Genomic DNA, 19460 nt, shown 5'->3' on the forward strand with positions numbered 1-19460 from the left:
ATCCGACTATCTATCTTAGTCATTCATCAGATAACCTTGTTCCTTGGATTTTTGATTCTGGTGCCTCTGATCACATGTCTGGATACATAGTTTTGTCCATATCATTGAGTCACAAACTTTACCATATGTTACTTTGGCTAATGGGTCCACCACTCCAGTTCAGGGTAAGGGAACTATTTTTCTTCGTCCTAATTTGCTCGTCTCATGTTCTATATATTCTAGATTTTCTTGTTAATTTAATATCCATTAGCCAATTAACTAAACAATTGCATTGCACAGTTATCTTTTCTTCTAATTTTATGGTGGTGTAGGACTTGAAGACTGGGAGGACCATTGATTTTGATTTTGAATCCCGTGGTTTGTATCGGCTATCTGGACCACCAGTGTGTGCAGTTGCTGCTACGCCTCTTCAAATCCACAGTCGGTTAGATCATCCTCATTCCAAAATCTCCAAAAGATGGTGTCTAGTATAACTGATATCCGTGAGTTAAATTGTGAATCGTGTCAGTTAGGAAAGCAGAGTCGTAGTCCTTTTTCTAGTTTGTCAAATAAACATGCTTCAGCACCCTTTAGTCTTGTTCATTCTGATACCTGAGGACCTAGTAAAATTATTTCTTCTATAAAATTTAATTATTTTATCACTTTTATTGATGATTATTCTCACATGACTTGGATGTATTTATTATGCAATCGTTCTGAACTATTTTCAATTTTTACTGTATTTTATGCCAAAATTAAAAATCAGTTTCATGCATCCATTAAAATTCTTCGAAGTGATAATGCTCGTGAGTACTTTACTAATTTTCAAAACTTTATGACTACTCATAGGATTCTTCATTAGACATCTTGCACCTATACGCCTCAAGAAAATGGGATAGCAGAGTGCAAGAATCATCTTGTTGATACAGCACAGACACTTCTCATACATATGCATGTGCCTGTTCATTTTTGGGATGTTGCTATCCTTACTGCATGTTATCTCAGAAATCGTATGCCCTCATCCGAGTTGCATGATCAAATTTCCTTTTCGATTTTATTTCCTAGGGACTCCTTGTATGTTTTACCTTCTAGAGTCTTTAGGTGCACCTGTTTTGTCCATCAGTCTAGTCCTATTCATGATAAGTTGTCCTCGAGATCCATAAAATATATCTTTATCAGATATTCTCGATCCCAAAAAGAATATAGGTGCTACTCTTCTATTTTTCATCGTGTCTTTATATCATCTGATGTCACGTTCTTTGAGTCCATTTCTTATTTTTCTCCTAGGTCTAAGTCTATTGTCCCTCATGAGGAGTCTGTATCTAGTGGGCAAAAAGAATTGTGTCCTGCAAGCCAATCGCATTTGATATATGATAGAATCTTTTCTGTAATTACTCCTAACTCATGTATGACATTTATTATTAATCTATAATAAAGAAGCATTTTTATGATTCATCATTTGTTGTCTTAATTTTTAAAATTATGATGAATCCCATAGATTAGGACAATGGTTTTATGGACATATAGGGTTCATGTCAATGAGATCTAAAACCCTAAAATCTTAATCTAAAACAATCCTAGTCGTTGGATCGTTGAGTCAGGGATCAATGATTCCGAAAAGACCAGCACATCCTATGTATGCTCAAAGAAAAGGATGGTTGATCTCACAACCACTTGTGTAGGGACACTAATACAAAGATGTGGGTGCTCATTAGAGTATAAGTACACTGATTTGATCCACCGAGAGAATATCTTATGGAAGTCATACTTGCATGTCAAAAAATGATTTTCTAAATAAGAGTTGTGCAAGTGATCCTTTGACTTAAGATCACCATGAAATCTTGTGCACATGAATCCATATTTTGATTCATACTCAATCATGACTAAGTCATGAACGGATGTTCTGGATATGGTGGATTGTGTATGAAGGTTGTGAGTAGATCAACAAAGAATCGATCACTCCGAGTAAGAGAAAATGATATCCCATATATTCTCATCTCTAGATAACTCAGGAAGTCTTTGGCCAAAGCAGTATGAAGATTAGATAGGATTTCTAATTCTTCATTTGAGTTATCATTGATTAATGAAGAATCGATAGAAATATGTATTTGAGTTTGACATAATACCATATTCATGTACATATTCAAGATGCAAGATGATCGAAGGATTCAATCGCATAGTAACTTACCACTGAAGGATATTTTGATAATTTTCACCAAATTTCATATCTTCCGGGTAAGCATGACACGTTGGTAGATGTCAATTATGTCTTGTGCGTTTTCATGAATTAAAGTGATTAATTCATGAGCCAATTCGAAAGAATTTTAATTTGACAACTCGGATTGACATAGGATTGACTTAAATCGATTAGATGGAGTCTAATTTAATTAGGTCAACATGTACCTGGACCTACTGTTGGCTAGATGTGGAGCCCATAGGGTCACACACATTAGAAAATTAACCAAAAACAAAATTTGGTTAGTTGGTTGGACCAAAGGAACCAACTAGGGTGGCCAAGAAACATGCTAGTACATGTGGCATGAACCCTAACTCCTTAATTAAGTTGATTTGGTCAAAATCTTGTTGATTTAGTTAATCCAATTGAGCCATAAATTAAATTGAATTAGGTTCTAACTTGGACCACATTTATCTAGATTTTATTGGGCTTATTTCAATCAATTGAGGCGCCAAATATAGAGTCCAAGTTGATTGGAACTCTATCATGACTAGCGCCACAAGGGATAAAGCTGAATTTGTTTCAATCGGTGAAGGAGTCTTGAAGTCTCCTTATCTGATTTCCATGCCTATCTTGTAGCCCTCCCAGCCCTCTATCAATGTGGCATAATAATTAAAGTGTGCTATGGCAGTTGATGGGTCTGAAGCGCCCTAATCTCTTGGCGCGCGCGGAATGAAGTAGCGCAAAGAGTCGCGACTTCATGATTAACTTTCTTCCGATTGGGATATATTCACGCTTCAAAATTTGTGCCATCAGAAGCCTGATTTAGATGGCTATCCAGTGGCAAAATCAGATTTAATCTGACTTGTGAAAGGATGTTGAAAGCATCTTTTTTTGCTGGCGTGTGCGAGAGATCCATGAAGCGACGTATCATATAATTAAGAGACCTCAAATAAGTCTCTTAATTTCTGATACACCGATTCATGGGACTTGCAGAAAGCCTTATCTAGACCCTCTGGTGCCCCTCCTATTGCTATAAATAAGGGGCGGTAGATTGGTTTAAGGTATTCCAACTCTATCTATCCAATTCTCTTCCTTCGCTTGTTAAGACATTGTCTCAAGTTTAAGACAAGTCTGTCTTCTTTAAGACAAGAACCTAGGAAGAGAATTAGGAGGAAATTAGAGGAAGGAAGAGAGGGTTTAGGAGTCCAAGTCCAAATCAAGGAGAGTCCAAGTCCAAGTCCAAGTCAAGGAGTGGGTTTGATCAAATTGGGTCAAACCGAGTTCTATAGGTTAGAACTCATCAACAAAGTTTTAAAGCAAGGAGTCCTGTTCTTGGAGCGATTTCCGTGTGGATCACCTGTGAAGGGCATACGCTTGTGTGTCTGTGAAAATTGAGAATTTAGCGTAAGAGGTATTTATCTAAACTATATCATAATTATTTAGTTAATTGTTCTGTAATCATCAAGGGATCTTGGGTCTAGAGTTTCAAATGTTATGGGTTTCATGATTATAAAATTTTGAAATCTACTATTCCGTTGTGCGGTCGGAATCGAACAGTGGTATCAGAGCGACCTTGATTGATTCAATTAATAATCAATTTGTTATTATGATATATGATATGCGAGTCATGTTAATATATGCAGCATGATAGTAGTTATATATAATGTGTTATTAGTTGCCACTGATTAGGTGTTTCACCTAAACCCTAATCTATATTAGAGATATGTTTAGAATTAGTCAGTCATCATTTAGACATGTGGATGTTCTAGAATGATGATATAACTGCTACACATTTGGCACATCATGCTATGTTGGTTTTGCTTATATGCTAATAGTTTAGTATATTATGCATAGAATTAGGATGTGTATTAGAGACCTTCAAAGCCCTTTTAAAAATAATATTTAGTTGTAGTGTTGAAAATCAAAAGCAAATCCATTCAATAAATGAGTGATCAATTGGTGTCTAAAAAAGTGGTTCTGGGAAAGTAAAGAGATGGTGATTTTTAATTGAGTCCATTTCTTACCTGGTCAAATCTTTTGGTGTCTAAGACAAGAACAGGGGGCCTCCCACCTCTCTCTCACTTACCTGACCAATTTGATTCATTCAAATCTTGAATTGGAAATGCTTAATGATTAGGACATTACTAATGTCTTCCTTCATGCTAAGTCAAAATTACGTCAAAAACTATGGTAGGTTTGTTGTGTAACACAAAGCTTACTATAGGGATTGATGTGAGATTGTCTTGGTGCATATAATGCTTTATGGCATGTTTAATGATGTTGCTTTGTTGTGTAACACAAGGGCAACATTATTCAAATATGGCTATATGGAAATGAAGGATCTGACTAAACTAAGACATTATAGTTTGTTGCGTAACACAAGGCTATAAGTGTCTTAGAGGCATAAGTTATGTTGAGAATTGCATTGATTGCAATTGAAAAGGAGAATTTCCTACCCTTGAACTCATGAATGTTTATTGTATAACACAAGACATTTGTGAGGAATTAGGATCTCAACCCCACTAAAGAAATCAAGATAGGATTTCTCACTTACCAATAGGTGAGGGCTATGGTATTCGTAATAAAATAGTGGGAGACAATTAAATTTATAAGTTCTCATCTAGTTGTGTTAGTCATCTTGAGTGATCTACTTATATATTGTTCTTTATTTAATGTAGATTAATTTTAATGTCTTCTTCACTATCACTGCGGGGCATTTTAGATGCCAACAAATTGACCGGTCCCAATTATGTGGATTGATTAAGGAATTTGAGGATCGTATTAGCTCAGGAGAAAGTCTCCTACATCCTCAACTCTCTGAATCCCGAGCCGATCGGAGAGAATGCTATTGAAGAGGAAAGGGCTACATATAAAATGTGACAAAATGACAACTTAACTGTCAAGTGTATCATATTGGCCTCGATAAACAATGAGTTGCAAAGGCAATATGAGGACATAAAATCTCAATCCATATTACACAATCTTAAAGAGTTAAATGGAGAGCAAAGCAGGACTGCTCGATATGAGATATCGAAGCAGTTGTTCCAAATCAGAATAAGGGCTCATCCGTGCAAACCCATATTCCAAAGATTATTGACTTAATCACTTGATTAGGTTAATTGGGGTTTGTTATGGATGGAAAGCTTAGTCAGGACTTGATCCTGCAGTCACTTCCTGATTTCTTGTTTCAGTTTGTCATAAATTACCATATGAACAAACTAAACACTACCCTACCAGAGCTGTTGAACATGTTGAAAATAGCTAAGAGCCATTTCAAGTCAGAAAAAGCTCTTCTTCTAGTTGACAAGAAGAAGTCGATGGCAGAAAGAAAGGATTCCAAGAGAAAGCAGAACCCTAAAGGTAGTATCCAGAAAAGGAAGAAAGCGAAGGACTTCGCAAATGATATCTATTTTCACTGCGGCAAGCAGGGGCACTGGAAGAAAAATTGCAAGAGCTACCTTGTAAGTTTGAAGTATGATGCAAGTGGAGCATCGAAAGATTTGTATATGATACAAACTAGTTTATCATTGAGTGCTTCAACTTTTAATTCATGGATATTGGATACCGCTTGTGGGTTTCATATATGCAAATCATTATAAGGACTACAGAAAATTAAAAGATTGAAGAAAGATGACTTCGAGCTTTATGGCGCGAATGGAGAATCCATCAGGCAGAAGCCAGAAGCTGTTGGCATCTGTATATTATCGTTACCATCCGACAAGACATTGGAGTTAAAAGATTATTTATTATATGCCCAATATCATTAGAAATATTATTTCTGTACTTTTGTTATTGGAACATGGACATGAAATAAAAGCTAAGAGCAATTGTTGCTTTATTTTCTATTCTAATGAATTTGGAGAAATGCAAATGTGGGTAATGATCTCTTTACTCTTCTGCTCAATAATAATATTTTTCTTATTAATAACAATAAGAAAAAAAGAGAGATGATGAGAATAACTCATATCTCTGGTATTGTCGACTAGATCATATTAGTGAGTCAAGATTACACAAGTTGTACAAAGAAGAATTCTTTGATCCTAATGATTTTGAATCATTTGGAACTTGTGAATCTTGTCTCATGGGTAAAATAACCAAAACTCCATTCACAAGATATGGAGAAAGGGCAAATGAATTGTTAGGTCTTATACATTTAGATGTTTGTAGACCTATGACAACTCAATCCAGAGATGGATACTCCTACTTCATCACATTTACTGATGACTTGTCTAAGTACGGATATATATATATATATATTTCTTATGAAACATAAATCTGAAGCTTTTAATAAATTTGAGTATCATAAGATGGTTGAGAAACAAACTAAAAAAAATATCAAAATTCTTAGATCAGATCGAGGATACTTAGTGAGTTTCTTAATTATCTTAAAGAAAATGATATTCTCTCAGAATGGAACCCTCCTTATACACCACAATTAAATGGTATAGCTGAAAGGAGGAATCGCACTTTATTAGATATAGTGGGGTCCATGATGTGCTTCACGGATCTTTCCGTATTTTTCTGAGGATACATCCTAAAAACAACTGCTTACATCCTGAATAAGATCTAATCTAAGTCAGTGACCAGCACTCCATATGAGATATGAAAAGAAAAAAGCCAAATCATAAATATTTTAAGATTTGGGGATATCCTGTTTATGTCAAAAATACTTTTGGACATAAATGCTAGGGCTGATAAGTGTAGATTTATAGGTTATCCTCAAGAAGGTGTTGGATACCTCTTTTATCATCCTACTGAGCAAAAACTTTTTGTCAGTAGACGTGCCGTTTTCTTGAAAGAAGAATTTATCCAAGAAAAGGGAAGTGGGAGGATGATTGAACTAAGTGAAGTTCAAAACCTACAATCTACCTCACTTGATCCTCAATATGAAATTTCTAAACCATATGAACCTGATGATCAGGAACATCCATAACACACCTCTCCAAAGGTCAGAAAGAGTAAAGAATGTACCTCTAAGATATAGCTTTGTCATTAAAAATGACAAGGAAGCCCATATCATTCAGGATGATGATCCTGCGACCTATATGGAAGCTATCTAGAGTAGAGACTGATAAATGGTGTAAAGCCATGAAATCTGAGATGGACTCCATATACTCCAACCAAGTATAGACTTTGGTTGATGCACCTAAAATGTAACCCCAATAGAGTTAAATGAATCTTCAAAGAGAAGATTGAAGCAGATGGCCAAATAGAAACCTACAAGACCAGGCTAGTGGCAAAAGATTTTAAGCAAAGATAAAAATTTGACTATGATGAAATCTTTTCGCCAGTAGCGATGCTCAAGTCCATTCGGATTATGCTTGCTATAATTGTATATTATGATTATGAAATCTGAAAAATAGATGTAAAAACTGTCTTCCTCAATGAAAATTTTGAGAAAGAAGTTTATATGTCGTAGCCAAAAGGGTTTGTCCCAAGTGGGAGACCAAATCAAATATGTAAGCTAAAGAGATCCAGTTATGGATTGAAGCAAGCCTCGATGAGTTGGAACATCCGCTTTGATGAAACCATAAAAGAATTTGATTTTATCAAAAATGTTGATGAGCCATGTGTGTATAAGAAGACAAGTAGGAGTGCCATAGTCTTCTTAGTCTTGTATGTTGATGACATACTAATCATTAGAAATAATATCCCAATGTTACAATCAATCAAAATTTGACTATCTATAAATTTTTTCATGAAGGATTTGGGAGAAGCATCCTATACACTAGGTATAAAGATCTATAGAGAGATCCAAAAGGATGCTTGGCTTGTCCCAATCTACGTACATTGACTTAGTGTTGAAATGATTCAAGATGGAGAAAAGTAAAAGAGGTTACTTGCTTATGAGTCAAGACATACATCTTTCTAAGAAGATGTCTCCTAAGACACATGAAGAGAGACAAAATGAATAGAATTCCTTATGCTTCGACTGTAGGATCTATCATATATGCCATGTTATGTACCAGACCTAATATTGCTTATGCCATAGGCATAGTAAGTAGATTCAGGTTGATCCGAGAGAGGATCATTGAAAAGCTGTGAAAAGTATTCTTAAATATCTTAGAAGAACTAAAGATATTTTTTTAGTTTATGGTGGATCAGATTTGAAACTAGAAGGCTTTACTGACTCTAGTTTTTAATCAGATCCAGATGATAGTAAATCCATATCAGCGTATGTATTTACTCTAAATGGTGGTGCAGTGAGTTGAAAAAGTACAAACAGCAAACTATAATTGACAATCACTGAGACAGAGTACATTGCTGTTAGTGAAGTAGCTAAGAAAGTTGTCTGGATGAAGAAGTTCACCAACGAATTGAACGTAGTTCCTGAGATTCAACATCCGATACCACTATTTTGTGATAATACTGGAGCTGTTGCATAAGCTAAAGAACCAAGATCTCACCAAAAGTCCGAACACATCCTAAGACGCTTCCATCTCATTCGTGAGATTGTTGAAAAATGACGTAATCATCAAACGAATAGATACGAAGAACAACATAGAAAACTCATTCACTAAAGCTCTTCCTCAACAACTTGATTGCCATCTTGATTATATGGGTGTTAAATACAAGGACGATTGGCTTTAGTGCAAATGTGAGATTGAAAGAATTATATCCTGCAAGCCAATCGCATTTGATATGTGATATGATGTTTTCTGTAATTACTCCCAACTCATTTATGACATTTATTATTAATCTATAATAAAGAGGTATTTTTATGATTCGTTATTTGCTGTACCTTAATTTTTAAGATTACGATGAACCCCATAGATTAGGACAATGATTTTATGGGCATGTAGGGTTCATGTCAATAAGACCTAAAACCCTAGAACCCTAATCTAAAACAATCCTAATCGTTGGATCATTGAGTCAAGGATCAATGATTCCAGAAAGACTACCACATCCTTGTATGCTCAAAAGAGATGGTTGATCTCACAATCACTTGTGTAAGGACACTAATACAAGGATGTGGATGCTCATTAGGATATAAGTATATTGATTTAATCCACCAAGAGAATATCTTATGAAAGTCTTGCATGTCAAAAAATGATTCTCTAAGTGGGAGTTGCGCAAGTGATCCTTTTACCTGAAATCACCATGGAATCTTGTGCATATGAATTCATGTTTTAGTTCATACTCAATTATGACTAAATTATGAATAGGGTGTTCTGGATATAGTAGATTGTGTATGAAGGTTGTGAGTAGATCAACACGAAATCGATCACTCCGAGTAAAAGGAGATGACATCCCATGTATTCTCATTTCTAGATAACTCAGGAAGTCTTTGACCAAAACAGTATGAAGATTAGATAGGATTTCTAATTCTTTATTTGAGTTATCATTGATTGATAGAGAATCGATAGGAATATATGTTTGAATTTGACATAATTCCATACTCGTGTACATATTCGAGATGTAAGATGATCAAAAGATTGAATTGCACAGTAATTTGCCACTGAAGGATATTTTGATAATTTCAATCAAATTTCATATCTTCCGGATAGGCATGGCACGTTACTGGACATCAATCATGTCTTGTGGGTTTTCATGAATTAAAGTGATTAATTCATGAGTCAATTAGAAAGAGTTCTAATTTGACAACTCGAATTGACATGGGGTTGACCTAAATTGATTAGATGGAGTCTAATCTAATAAGATCAACATGTATCCGGACCTACTACTAGCTAGATGTAGAACCCATAGGGTCACACACATTAAAAAATTAACCAAAAACAAGCTTTAGTTGGTTGGAGCAAAGGAACCAACTAGGGTGGCTAAGAAACATGCTAGCACACGTGGCATGAACCCTAGCTCCTTAATTAAGTTAAGTTGGTCAAAATCTTGTTGATTTGGTTAAACCAATTGAGCCATAAATTAAATTGGGTTAGATTCTGACTTGGACCACATTTATCTGGATTTTATTGGGCTTATTTCAATCAATTGGAGCGCCAAATATAGAGTCCAAGTTGATAGGAACTCTATCATGACTAGCACCACAAGGGATAAGGCTGAATTTGTTTCAATCGGTAGAGTCTTGAAGTCTCCTTCTTATCTGATTTCCACACCTATCTTGTAGCCCTCTCAGCACTCTATCAGTGGCACGATAATTAAAGTGTGCTATGGCAGTTGATGGGTGTGAAGCACCCTAATGTCTTGGCACGCGCAAAATGAAGTAGCACGAAGAGTCGCGACTTCACGATTAACTTTCTTCCGGTTGGGATAATATTCACGCCTCAAAATTTATGCCATCAGAAGCCTGGTTTAGATCGCTATCCAGATGGCAAAATCAGGTTTAATCTGATTGGTGGAAGGGTATTGAAAGCATCTTTTTTTGCTGGCGCATGCGAGAGATGCATGAAGCAATGTATCATATAATTAAGAGGCCTCCTCAAATAAGTCTCTTAATTTCTGATACACCGATTCATAGGACTTGCGAAAAGCCTTATCTAGACCCTCTGGCGCCCCTCCTATTGCTATAAATAAGGGGCGGCAGATTGGTTTAAGGTATTCCAACTCTATCTGTCCAATTCTCTTCCTTCTCTTGTTAAGACATTGTCTCAAGTTTAAGACAAGTCTGCCTTCTTTAAGACGAGCCTAGGAAGAGAATTAAGAGGAAATTAGAGGAAGGAAGAGAGGGTTTAGGAGTCCAAGTCCTTGACAGTCCAAGTCAAGGAGAGTCCAAGTCCAAGTCAAAAAGTAGGTTTGATCAAATTAGGTCAAACCAAGTTCTATAGGTTAGAACTCATCAACAAGATTTTGAAGCAAGGAGTCCTGTTCTTGAAGCAATTTCCATGTGGATCACCTGTGGAGGGCATACGCTTGTGTGTCTATGAAAATTAGGAATTTAGCGTAAGAGATTTATTTAAACTATATCATAATTATTTAATTAATTGTTCATTAGTTGTAATCATCAAGGGATCTTGGGTCTAGGATTTCGGATGTTATGGGTTTATGATTATAAAATTTTGAAATCCACTATTCCGTTGTGCCGCCGGAACCCAACATGGGCTGCCTGTATCTCTTCCCACTGATGACACATCCTCGTCACCTGTACCCATTCCTCCTCTATCTCCATCTAAATTTGATCGGCCGAATTTTCAAACATATCAATGTCGTGCACCACCTGAGATCCTTTCTGCTAAGCCCACGGATTCAACACCGGCACCAATCGCTTCTCTGCCAAACAGTCCTACTACACCAGCTCCTAATATGGATGTTTCTATTGCTCTATGCAAAAGTACTCGAACAAAACGTTCCATTGATCATTTTATTAGTTATCTATCCTTGTCTCCCAGATATTCTGCCTTTATTTCCTCGCTTCGGTCTCTATTCCTCGCATTGTTACAGAGGCACTTGCTCATTCCGACTGAAAGTAGACGATGGATGATGAGATGTCTACGCTGCATGCTTTGGATACTTGGGACCTTGTTCCACTTCCTCCAGGTAAGTCCATTGTTGGTTGTCACTGGGTTTATACTGTTAAGTGTTCTCCTGATAGGCAGGCTGATAGATTGAAGGCTCGATTGGTTGCAAAAGATTTTACTCAGATTTTTGGCCAAAATTATCTAACTACATTCTCACTTGCGACTAAACTCACATCTGTTCTTCTCCTGAGTTTAGCTACTATCTTTCACTAGCCTCTTCATCAACTAGATATTAAAAATGCATTTCTACATGGTGATCTTCACAAGGGGATTTATATGAAGCAACCTTCTGGATATGTTGCTCACAGAGAGTATGTATGTCGATTGAAGAAGTCATTATATGGCCTGAAGCAGTCTCCCCGAGCCTGGTTTGGGAAGTTCAGCTCTGTTATTCTTTAGTTCAGCCTGCTCAAAAGTACTTCTGATCATTCGATTTTCTATAGGTATTTGGAGTCAGGCAAGCGCATTCCTTTGATTGTCTATGTAGATGACATTATTATTACTGGTGATGATAGTGATGGCATTACTGCTCTGAAGGATTACTTATATCAGCAATTTCAGACCAAAGATCTGGAAGAGTTACGATACTTTTTTGGTATTGAGATTGCTCGGTCTCGTCAAGATATAATTATGAATCAAAGAAAGTATGTCCTTGACATTTGGAGGAGATAGGTATGTTAGGATCTTGTCCTGTTGATACTCCTATGGACCCTATTATACGACTTGTTCCTGTTTAGGGAGAGCCTTTGTCAAATCCTGAAAGATATCGGAGATTAGTCGGAAAACTGAATTATCTTACAGTCACCAGGCCAGATATATCTTTTGCTGTTAGTATCGTCAGCCAGTTTCTCGACTCTGCTTCTGTTTGTCATTGGGAGGCTATTGTTCGCATTCTTAGATATCTAAAGAGTGCACCAGGCAAAGGGTTATTTTACCAAGATCGTGGTCATAGCCAGATAATTGGCTATACAGATGCAGATTGGACAGGATCTCTCAAATAGACGATCTACCTCTAGGTATTGTCTTTTTGGGTGGTAATCTAATCTCATGGAAGAGCAAGAAGCAAGGAGTTGCTCGTTCCAGTGCTGAGATGGAATATCATCCTATGGCTTTAACCACATGTGAGCTGATATGGTTAAAGTCCCTCTTAAAGGAGCTTGGGGTTATTCAATCTGAGCCTATGAAGTTGTTCTACAATAACCAGGCTGCTCTTCATATTATCTCGAACCCTGTGTTTCATGAGCGTACAAAGCACATTGAGATAGATTATCATTTTGTTCGAAAAAAGCTACAGTCTGATATTGTTTCTACGACTTTTGTGAGCTCTAATGATCAGCTAGCTGATATGTTTACTAAGTTATTAAGGGGACCGAGGATGAATTATATTTGTAATAAGCTGAGGCTATAATATTTACGCTCCAGCTGAAGGGGAGTGTTAAATTAGATAGCATATTATGTTAACATATAAATCATTGTGAATATTCCCTATATAATCCTAAACAGGAAATATATCAAATCTGTATAATCCTAAACAATGAATATATCAAATCCTGTTTAGGAAATACATTATTAGGAGATCAATAGATTCATTGTACCTAAACCTTTATTGCTCTATATATAGAGCCTCTTGTAATATGAAATATATACAATCATTTCTACCTTTACCCATCTCTCTCTCTCTCTCTCTCCCCTCTTCCTAGTATTTCTAACAAGGGTTCTCTCTCTAGATCCTATCTTCTACACCTGCATAAACTCCTAGGCGGGTCAAGGGTTCTAAATGGTGGATGTTGAGCCGATGCAAGGTGGAAGTTTAAACATCAATCCTGAGCCTGGCACCACCCAGACCAGGTCCCACAGTATCAGCCCTAAGCCCGACCCTACTCAGAGTATTATTGTTTTCAAGCCTGGATAGGTGCAAAACTGGCCCTATTTATTTTTTTAATCAAATTTTCAGCCTAGGCTCAACCCAAATTTATTTGGGCCTCTGTTTTCAGGCCTAAGCCTGGCCAATGCCCCTAAAACTTGACCTGCTAGATTTTTGAATCAGGTCTTCCATCGTCCAGGCTGGCCCAACTCATTGACAGCCCTAGCCTGGTTCATATATAACTCTCAGTTGCCAAAAAGGAGAATGCATTGGAGTGGATTCCCATGCCACTACCACAAAATGGGCCTCTCAAGTAAAAACTAGAATAAAGGAACGCTTAGGAAGCAGGTGCAATTTCCAAAATGGATACACCATCCAAAGTAGAAGTTTTCAGCTGGAAGTCCCAAGCTTCATGCATAGCCATATTGCTACATCTGGACTTGAATAATTCAGCAAAAATTGTGGTCCCTGTCACCACTACAATTTTCAGATGACAAGTGGCTAGTACTTCCACTTAATACTATGCAAAAGCTGGCCCAGCTAAAAATGAAACCATGATTTCCTGTGCTGCTTATACCATTTGCTCTCAAACAATAGTTTCTACAAATTACCACCAGAAGAATAAAAGCTGAGAATATATCGTGCAGCCCACAGCTGCAAAAGTAATGCCATGTCAATTACCATTGCTATAAAATATTGCTGATAAAATAACAAGATAAGCATTATTCCTTTTCAACAAAAATAAACTAATTCTCATGACATAATAAGCCTTGAATTTCGAAACAATTATTATAGTGCAATTGCTTTGGTCTATGCCCAAAAATCATTCCCAATGAAATGTAAATCATGAAAAAGCTATGATAATTTATAAGCTTGCCAGTAGTGCAGAAGAATCATTATGGTATGGACCAGTATAATATTTAAACAATGGATGGACAGGATTCTTCAAATTACAGATCATCATTTCCATAGCACAGAAAAGAAGAATCACATAAGGACATAGTCTAAAATAAACCATTGTGGAACAGCTAGAAAAATGAAGTTATCATGCTGAGGAATGTCACCACAAGTTTAGAGCACGAACCAATGCTGTCAATGGAAAATAGTCAAAAAGATCAGTGAATGTCTTCCACACATTTGCATTACCATATCTGTCAAATAGGAAAACTGAGCATCAGTGCAACTTTAAAGGATCTATCGACCACAAATAAAATCTAATAAAGAAGCATAACAGATCCACTCACTTAGAACCAGTACATATCAAATAATTAGTTTTGCTAGGAAAAATGGAACTTCCATTGCAGGTTTCAAATATAACCAGACAGAAAAGCATAAAACATACTTAAACCAGGACAGTACACCACTTCCTTCAACAAAATTAATAAAAGTAACTCAATGTGGAAAATACAATAGTCACCATTTTGACCTAACCCATATGAATCATTTAAAATCCTTTCCTACTATACTCGTATGATCCCAGACATGGGCTTGCTAGCAGACAAAGTTTTCTAACTATACAGGTTGTCTGACTCTCCCATAACTGTAAACTTAGCATCTTCCCTTTATTATTATGATTAGATATTTTGTTGATTAATCACTAAATGGGTTGATTTCAGTTTAGTCCTAATGTTTTATAACAAGTACATTTGACAGCCAAAGAATTACTTGCTCACCCACTCCCATAACAATAAGTTATAACGTTTAATTTTTGGAATTTTATTGACCAAAAATATATAATAACTCTTATGCATCAAAGCATACACTATTTTATTGGGTAGGAGAGCTTGTAATGGTTCACCACATGCTGATTAAGGGATGAGATAGGTGCATCTTCGGTCCAAACAAGTAGGAAAGAGAACGAATAATCCTGAGTGAATAAGGGCATGCTAAAGGTTAGCTTTATTAATTTAAAAGCTAACTTGAACTGCTCATGAAAGGCCCAATCATAGGGTGGCCACAAGAATGAGGATCCTGTTGGTTTAACTGAGCCAAGCTAAAGCAATTCAGGCACAGCTTGTTCAAGCAATTAGTGAGAATCACAAAGACATGTTTAACTCAAACTAATTGTGATCAGGAAATCTATATATAAATGCATAATTATGTATTTTTTATATTTGTATATATCAAGCTAAACTAAGCAAGTTATGCGATACTCAAGCTCTAAAGGAAACTATTTAAGCTCTGCCTCTGGCTTTGCACCAGTTCTTATAAAATGAGAAATCAAACTGAACACAATCTACAACAAGATTAAAACTAATCATTTACAAAAGACAGCGCATGATAATGATATATCTGTATATTTTATAGATCAAGCTAAATTAAGCAAAACACAAGCTACACAATTCTCAAACTTGGCAGGGAACTATTTTGAGCTCAGGTCTCAAACTGACTCAGTTCGTTAACTAATTGGACAAGCACTTACTGAAAAACAACCAATCCGAACACAAACTCCAACAATATAAAAAATAATACCCATTTAGAATAAATAACTTCATGCAAAAGAAAAAAGAAAAGAAACAGAGAACTAAATTAGGAAAAAAAGATCGACTTGCAATCAAAATTAATATGGCATCTGCCACATGTCATGCAGAGTAATTGGAAAAATGGTATAGTAGGTGAATACATCATCAGTCAGTAAAAGCTCAGATTGTAGAAAAGTATTTTATCACTAGAATTGAGAGAAACTGCCAACAGTCTGTTTAGGCTGCACAGAGGTCAAACCAGATCTCACATCTGTTATTTTGTTGATCCACTTCATGATGTTCAGAATTACACAACTAATGTCACTCAAATTACAAATTCAATCCTTGCTTTGAACAAGTCATGTGTTTACAAAGTTTGTAACTCATCTATGGCCACAAGACAGTGATCATGTTTGGACTATTACAATCATGTTTGGCAAAAGTTGGCCATTGTTGACTACACCCATGTATAGTCACCATAGTAGACCATGGCCCTGCTTGACCATAATTCACCACAATTCACCACGTCACTTTCAACAGTTTTAAAAAATTCCACCATGCAAAATATCAAACTAGATTTTTCACCTTTCTGGTACTCCATTTTCAAGAACACTTCTGCAGAACTTCCCGTACATGCAACAATATCTATCTTAAGGTTCACATCAGACATTCGCCTAATGCCTCAAATGTACAACTAATCTAGTGAATAAATTAAGATAGAAACTAATAATTGCACCATATAATGATGTTCGAGGACATTCTGCCATATCAATTTCACATACCAACAGGTAAAGAGTAGTACATATGAAATCAAGATTAGTAAATAATAAACTATGCAAACAAGGAACTCACTTTCGTAAACACTCATCATAGAATCCATAAACTTGTGTAATCTGCAATTTTATTAGAAACAAAATGATAATTAGTTCAACTTTTTTCCAAAAAGATACCAATTTTGAAATTACAATTAGTCAGTTACATTAACTTTATTTAATATTCAAAAAATCAAAATATAACTGAATCTAAATTACTTTTAAAAAAACAATGTCAATAAGGTACCTGACGACTCTCATGGTTTCCCCTAAGGATGGTAATGCGTTGAGGGTAACGCACCTTCAGGGCCACCAAAAGCTAGCAATACATGAGCCAACTTTATCAGCATGCATGCAAATTATACCAAATTATATGAGCCTGAACTAATAAAAATGCAATTTAATGACATATAAGATGATTGCAAGGAAACCAGGAAATATCATCATATTAATCCAACAAAGATATTATAAAATTATCTTGCCTTATGCCTTCTATCTAGGGCTTCTTCTTCCCAAATTTTCACTACTATTTAGCTAGTCCACAAGTTGTTTCAAGATGATTGCCTTATCTGACTTAAATTGGTGCACCAATCAAAATAATGACCAACTGATACACATGCTAGTCTATATTCTGAAAAAAAAAAAAAAAAAAAAGAAAAAAAGAAAAAAGATCAGAACCTTAAGTATTGCATGTCTGAAAGTAAGCATATTATTACAACTGATACCAAGAGCATTCATCCAAAATATGGTCCAGCTATTGACAAGAAAATGGGCTCCTCAACCAGCAGTTTAAAAAAAAACATATAATCTATCTGCAAATGATGATTTAAATCATTGCAATCAAGAACTAAAATGATTATTCAAATCATTGTAATCAAGAACTTAACAATCAATCAAAAGACAGAATACATGATGCAACACAAGGTTACAAATATTGGTACTACATCTTGCACCAGTTTTTTGCTAGAACAGTACAATACCAGGAACTTATGTATGGTATGGGATTAAGTCCCATACTGAGGCACTATGCACTGGCATCATAAACTTGCCAAAACAGTACAATACAATTAGTAGGTTTGTACTATCTTGCTTCAGCGGTATTTTTAACTTTGATGCAACAACTTTGAGCATTAAGATCTGCAACAAGAGAGAAGATGATATTCTGGGCTCTGTTTATTTATCGAACTTCATATGGCCACTTAGGTCCTATTGCACAAGTGATCATTTCAGCAATAAGCATGTCCAATAGCCCATATTCAAGGTTATCACACATCAGTAAATTGCTCATCCTAGGTGCAAATTGCTAGAACCATATGAAAGTACAAAAGCAATGTACCAGATTAAAAAAGCAGAACATTGATTCATGAAGTTATAGTGTTTGCTACTCGATGGTTAAGGAGCTATGGATGGATAGATGATGCCAGAGCATCCAAGGAGTTTGCTTAGTTAGCTACTTTAATATGTTCTTCTGTTACTTTATTTTAGTTTATGGTCAGAAATCATGTCTCTAGTTATATTAAGTAGTTACATGACTAGCATGTGACTTTTAATGAGTTTGGATGGCTAAGATTAGATGGAGTTATTTGTCATCGAGTGTTGGGATTAGAGAGCTACTATAACCCTAGTATAAATAGTCCTCTAGAATCTAATTAAGCAGCTGTCTTATTCTTGTTCAGAAGTTAGTGGTTTACAAACCCTAAAATCCATGATTCTTGTTTCTGGTTCAATCTTGCTGACTTTTGCCCCGGTTTTGCTGTCTACTTGCTGTACACCAAAGTGGTATCAGAGCCAAAGGATCCTAAGGTTGCATTAGGGTTTTGTTTATAAGCCATGGTTGAATGTAGTAGTGGCCGTGGAAGAGAAAATCAAGTCTGGCAAACAGAATAGCTGAGATGCGGTGCATGACTGAACCATTATCATGAGCTGTATGAGCATTACAATGGCAGGAACATGTGGGAGCACATATGGAAAACCTAGAAGGTGACCACAATCCCTTAGACATGCTGGAAGGTGGTCTTGAGGATGAAACTGATGATGAAGAAGATAAAAACACCTTTTATGGTGCTGGACCCATAAGTCATGTGGTACATGGTGAACTAGAAGAGTAGTTAAGGCGTGTGCTTGATTTAAATAGAGGTGGAATCAAGATAGACGTTGATGTTTTTCTGGAAAAGTTGCATACAGATGATTATTTAGATCAGGAAGCTATCCCAGAGAAATTTTTTTTGCATGGAAACCAATGGCAAAAACATAGGAAGGTAATGTTTGTAAAGCTTAAATTGAAGGGCACTGCACTTTAATGGCGGAAGAGAGTTGAAGAGCAGAAAGCCAAAAGCCTACACATGGAAACACATGAAAGCGAAGATGCGGAATCAATTTTTGCCAGCTGATTATGCAATAGAATTGCATGACAAATTTCATTTATTGAAGCAAAATAATTTGTCAGTTGAGGAATATACTTCAGACTTCAAAAACCTTTCAATTAAATTTGGTTTAAATGAGACTAATGAACAAATGACTTCCCACTACCTTGCTAGTTTGAATCAATCTGTAAGAGATGAGATGGGAGTGGTCAATTTATTTAATCTTGAAGATGCTCAAGAATATGCTTTAATGGCTAAAAAATGCATGTGGTGTTACAGTGCAAGAAGACCAACGCATGGTAGGACTGATGGAAACTTACAAAGTAACATTAGTGCTATTCAGGACTCTCAGAATGATCAAACATCCCAGCAG

At 36.1% G+C, this 19460-nt stretch overlaps 1 protein-coding gene across 8 annotated transcripts in view; it reads right to left on the minus strand.

Moving 5' to 3' along the window:
• Positions 1-19460, minus strand: part of LOC105034019 (serine/threonine-protein phosphatase PP2A catalytic subunit) — a gene marked incomplete at its 5' end in the record, with an annotated part of 84984 nt that overhangs the window by 48042 nt on the left and 17482 nt on the right. For all 8 annotated transcript variants that reach the window (XM_073253768.1, XM_073253772.1, XM_073253769.1 and 5 more), the window contains 3 exon segments: positions 14535-14601; positions 16765-16805; positions 16972-17043. In XM_073253768.1, coding sequence (XP_073109869.1) covers positions 14535-14601; positions 16765-16805; positions 16972-17043 — 180 coding nt within the window.

Source organism: Elaeis guineensis, chromosome 3, assembly GCF_000442705.2.
Source record: "Elaeis guineensis isolate ETL-2024a chromosome 3, EG11, whole genome shotgun sequence".
Lineage (NCBI taxonomy): Eukaryota > Viridiplantae > Streptophyta > Magnoliopsida > Arecales > Arecaceae > Elaeis > Elaeis guineensis.